The sequence below is a fragment of the Frieseomelitta varia genome, unplaced genomic scaffold (genome assembly GCF_011392965.1).
Source record: "Frieseomelitta varia isolate USP_RPSP 00005682 unplaced genomic scaffold, Fvar_1.2 scaffold_65, whole genome shotgun sequence".
Lineage (NCBI taxonomy): Eukaryota > Metazoa > Arthropoda > Insecta > Hymenoptera > Apidae > Frieseomelitta > Frieseomelitta varia.
Genome location: NW_025110423.1, coordinates 1398 through 4780, shown reverse-complemented (window position 1 = coordinate 4780; position 3383 = coordinate 1398). Strand labels below are relative to the sequence as shown.

General features: G+C 39.7%; 1 protein-coding gene across 14 annotated transcripts in view; it reads right to left on the bottom strand.

The window, feature by feature from the left end:
- LOC122534927 overlaps positions 1-3181 on the bottom strand; it is an 81814-nt gene extending 78633 nt beyond the window's left edge. For 8 of the 14 annotated variants that reach the window (XM_043666018.1, XM_043666020.1, XM_043666019.1 and 5 more), the window contains exon 1: positions 2742-3181. In XM_043666018.1, the coding sequence (XP_043521953.1) occupies positions 2742-2982 (241 nt within the window). In that variant the 5' untranslated portion in view covers positions 2983-3181. The remainder of the gene's footprint in view (positions 1-2741) is intronic. The other 6 variants (XM_043666010.1, XM_043666017.1, XM_043666012.1 and 3 more) reach the window with 1 other exon arrangement.
- Between the last annotated feature and the right edge of the window lie 202 nt (positions 3182-3383).

The following is a 3383-nucleotide window of genomic DNA, read 5'->3' as shown; positions in this document are numbered from 1 at the left end:
AAAATTATTAATAATCGCAAGTAAGAAATTAAAATGACCAATTAAACACCGATGAAACTGACGATTAAAAAATTACCTAGCAAAGCTCTGTTATCCAACATTTGATGAGAGAGTAGGATCGCGATACTATTCCTTGTTTTTTCCTTGGTTGTTTTGTACCAACACTTAGAACCTTTACGATACTAGCTGACTTATTAATCAACCTCGTTGCTTTGTAACTTTTACAAGTGACAAACATTATTAACAATCGCAAGTAAGAAATTAAAATGACCAATTAAACGCAAAATTAAACACCGATGAAACTGACGATTAAAAAATTACCTAGCAAAGCTCTGTTATCCTACATTTGATGAGAGAATAGGATCGCGATACTATTCCTTGTTTTTTTCCTTGGTTGTTTTGTACCAACATTTAAAACTTTTACGATACTAGCTGACTTATTAATCAACCTCGTTTCCTTGTAACTTTTACAAGTAACAAAAATTATTAATAATCGCAAGTAAGAAATTAAAATGACCAATTAAACACCGATGAAACTGACGATTAAAAAATTACCTAGCCAAGCTCTGTCACCCACATTCCCTACAGTCAACGAGAGGATAGGATCGCGATCTACTTCAATATTGGAAAAAAACAGTTTCTTCTTTCCTACGTAACAGTAAGTACCAACAATAAGTATCAACCTCGATTCGTTCGAGGCGAATATCGCGCGGGAAAGCAGGTGTAAGCGCGTTTCTTAACGATGGTATGAAAAACAGAAATGTTTCCAAAGGAGGATCAACCAGCGCGTTTCCATTTCTTTCGTACGCTCGGGCAAAAGGAGCAGGCCAGACGTAATGACCATTGTGAGAGCAAAATCGCCCTACGGGAACGTGCAATTTGTCTTGCACAAGTGCAGAGGCACGCCAGAGCTATGCAACATGATGGAAAAGAGAACCACCTGTTGCAGGCAGGCGCCTGTTGCCGCCGCTCGTTCCGCAACCAGACAACGAACGTGAATAATCCGTCGCTTTGCATTAAAAATAATCGATGATCTATGTTGTTTCGCGTGCCCTGTGCGTCACCACGTCGTTCCGTGAATCGAATACCGAATGCACGAGGAAACGCGGCAAATGAATGAATTGCACGACGCTGCCATATTGCACTCGTTTGCGTAACCCGATTCGCGATTACGAATCAAAAGAAACAACGTGCGTGGTTTCGTGTGGCGATCTTTTTCAACGTGCAGCGACGACAGTGTTTTTTCACCGATCGTAGATAACTTGCCGATGTGAATTTCATCACGTAGGCGGACGAGTCTTAACGGTTCGTAATTAAAGAGCAACTAATTAAAGACAAAAATAAAAATAAAAATCGAGACAAGTAATGAAATTAGATCGATGACCAAGGTGATTCGATGTATCGTGAACGTGTGAAGAATTTACAATTTACGTACAAATTTGTTTGCAATTACGTTACAAATTACGTGTGTCTGTATTCTTGAGAATTAACACGAATTAATAAGAATAAGTAACAAGTATTAATAAGAGAATTATAATGAGAATTATTATTTAATTCTTATAATTATAACAAGAATAATAATAAGAGTATTCTTATATGATATAATATAACATAATCGTAATAAGAAATTGGAACAAGAGTATTCTTATATAACGAGACTTATCACTATCATATAATACGTATATCGGTTACATAAATTTTAGAAAAAAAATCGGTTATCTCTCTCGAGTATGAAAATTACATGACCATCGCCTAGCATTAATTCGTATTTATAGTTTTCCATTGACTCTCACACGCTAGCCAGCAGTTGTAGAAAGTAGCCCGTATCAAGTCTAGCCATTAACAGGCGATTTGTATTCAAACTCGCGCTGTTTTCTATCCAATAGAAATTACGATAATGGCACAAGCCTCCGTCGATATCTAGAGCGTAGAGGGGCTCCCGGAATTTGTATTGAACAACGAGACTTTCCGTACGATACGAAACTTCACGACAGATTCACAACCAGCTCTGGCGATACTAATTAAAGCGACGCAGAAAGGGGTAAACCAATTTCACTTCCACCTGTTCGTGCGTTTGAAAAAAAAAAAAAAACAGAATTTGTTCAAAAGCTTAGCTCGCGGAGTATTGATCGTTATCATTTTTCACTTATGACAGGGCGGATGAAAAATGTTCCCTCGGTTCCGTGACTCACGATCCATTCGAATGAATTAACGCTGAGCTAACATAAAACGAAAACTTAGAAATCCGGCCACTTCTTTCCCCCCCCCCTAGAGGCGATCACCGTATCTGAAGAAGTAAAGGACTCAGAAACGACGAGAGCGTGATTTTTCAACGCAGAATGATTGAATTTCTCTCTCTGAAAGATTTTATCACACATTTCAACCAGTGGAATACAATGAATTTACTTAACCCCTAGTGGCACGGAATTCTTTTTAATATAAAAAAAAAAAAGAGAAGAAACGTTTATTTCGATTACTAAACATAAAATATTGCTCAAAATGAACAAAATTTTGTTAAATTTTGTGTTTTATTAAATTTTAAACCCACCGGCATCCCAAAAAGTTTCAACAAATTGAATTCACACTACAACGTCAATGATTTCATTAAAAAAAAAACAAGCGAGTGATGTGTATTTTCGAGCAGTAGAGTACATATATAGTTTCATTGTACCAACTGAACACACCGTGTCACAGACCGTTGTTTAAACAATGGCAGAAAGTGAAATAGTAACAGTACGAACCATTAGTCCGTAGATCCTCGTGCACCGGTTGAAAATGGGAACGATGTTGTAGCTGGAAGCCGTAGGCCGGAAGCCACGGATTCGGTCCGTTCACCAGATCCATATCCAGCGCCTCGAACGTGGTCAGCGGCTCCTCGTCGTCCTCGGCTTCGACGTCCAGCTTCGTGGTCGTGGTAGCCGTGGTCATCGTGCTCGTCGTCAACGCAACGGTCGCCGCATTCAGCTCCCTCGTCGTACTCATCTCCAACCTGGAGCTGGAGAGCTGGAGACAGAGACGTGCCCAGCTGCGTTCGGTGACTGACACTCATTAACCGGTTCGCCGAACTGTGAACGTTCTTTCCGCGTTTCCTCGCCGGCCCTCATGCTCTGCCCTCGAGCCCTTCCGGCTACCGAGTCATCGTTTTCTACAACAGCGAGCACACGCCAACTTTCATTCACAAGTTCTGCAGTCTCACGAAAACAAGAGAAACGAAAGGAAAACAGAGCAAGTCTCTTTTTAAAAGAGGAAAAAAGAAAAGAGAGAGAGATGTGTTACGATATGTAACGTGCGTGTGTGTCTCTGTAAATTTTGTTGACTCGAGTTTGAAAAAAGAAAAAAAATAAAAGAGAGAGAGAAAATGGTATGTAATTGTCATTGCATTA